Genomic DNA, 1,359 nt, shown 5'->3' with positions numbered 1-1,359 from the left:
TGGTGGTGATGGTGATGGTGGTGATGGTGGCGGTGGTGGCGGTGGTGGTGATGGTGGTGGTGATGATGGTGGTGGTGGTGGTGGCGGTGGTAGTAGTGGTGGTGATGAGAAAGGTCATGGTAGTGACTGACAATGATGATGGTAATGATGATGTTGCTGATGAAATTGACAATGATGATGATGATGATGATGATGAGGAAGATTATAGTTGTGATGATGTTGATGATGATTACGGTGGTGATGATGATGATGATGATGGCGATGGTGGTGATGATAAGTGGTGGTGGTGGTGATGATGATGATGATGATGACGATGGTGGGGATAATGAGTGGGGGTGGTGATGGCAGCAATTATGAAGATGGTGGTGGAAATGATAACGATGACGACGATGATGATATGGTGGTGGGATGGTGGTCATGGTGATATTAATGCAGATGACTATGATGGTGATAGTGGTGATGATGATGATGATTGGGGGTGGGAGTGGTTGTGACAATGGTGATGACGACGACGACGATGACGACGACGATTACGTTGGTGTTGAACAGAGACACAATAGCATCATCCATCACCACCACCACCACTGCCCCATATAGACAGACTGATAGATAGAGAGAGAGGTGGAGAGAGAGATAGATAGATAGATAGAGAGAGAGAGAGAGAGAGAGAGAGAGAGAGGGGGGTGTCCACCACAACTACCACCACCATTAAACCCTTCTTCGTTCCTTACCTTCTCTGTCTGCCATGGAATCATAAAAGACCCATTTCGGTTCTTTCCCTTCGTTACTGTTTTTAACGAACGATACGTAATGACTAGTTTCAATGCAGATCACAGCAAACAGCTCCATCTTCTCGCGTGGTATGATCGGGATCTGTTGGCTGTGGGTGTGCTCACAGAAGTATTTATGTTCTCTTAATTTGGTCCTCTTGTGTTCTCTGCGCTTCTGTTTGTGGTTCTGGAAGAGGAAGAGGTGTGAGAGGAGGAGGAAGAGGTGTGAGAGGAGGAGGAAGAGGTGTGAGAGGAGGAGGAGGACGTGTGTGTGTGAATGAGAGATAGATAGAGAGAGGAGAGAGCGGAGAGAAGAGACGGGCTTCTTTCAGTTTCCGTCTACCAAATCCACTCACAAGGCTTTGGTTGGCCTGAGGCGAGAGTAGAAGACACTTGCCCAAGGTGCCATGCAATGGGACTGAACTTGGAGCCATATGGTTGGGAAGCAACCTTCGGATCTTTTTTAAAACGGGGGCCACATTTTTCATTAACGAAACACTTTGAAACTTGGAACACTGGTAGAATGTGTCATATAAAACATCTTTTTCTCTTAGTCTTCTTAAAAAAAAAAGAAATCCATAAGTTATTC

The 1,359-nt window shown here is 46.1% G+C and overlaps 1 protein-coding gene across 1 annotated transcript in view; it reads right to left on the bottom strand.

Annotated features, from left to right (window-relative positions):
• Nucleotides 1-1,359, bottom strand: part of LOC106877142 (uncharacterized) — a 29,885-nt gene that overhangs the window by 1,928 nt on the left and 26,598 nt on the right. The window contains exon 12 of the mRNA XM_014925947.2: nucleotides 732-957. Within this exon, the coding sequence (XP_014781433.1) occupies nucleotides 732-957 (226 nt within the window). The remainder of the gene's footprint in view (nucleotides 1-731; nucleotides 958-1,359) is intronic.

This window comes from Octopus bimaculoides, chromosome 30 (genome assembly GCF_001194135.2).
Source record: "Octopus bimaculoides isolate UCB-OBI-ISO-001 chromosome 30, ASM119413v2, whole genome shotgun sequence".
Lineage (NCBI taxonomy): Eukaryota > Metazoa > Mollusca > Cephalopoda > Octopoda > Octopodidae > Octopus > Octopus bimaculoides.
This window is presented reverse-complemented; position numbering and strand designations above follow the sequence as displayed.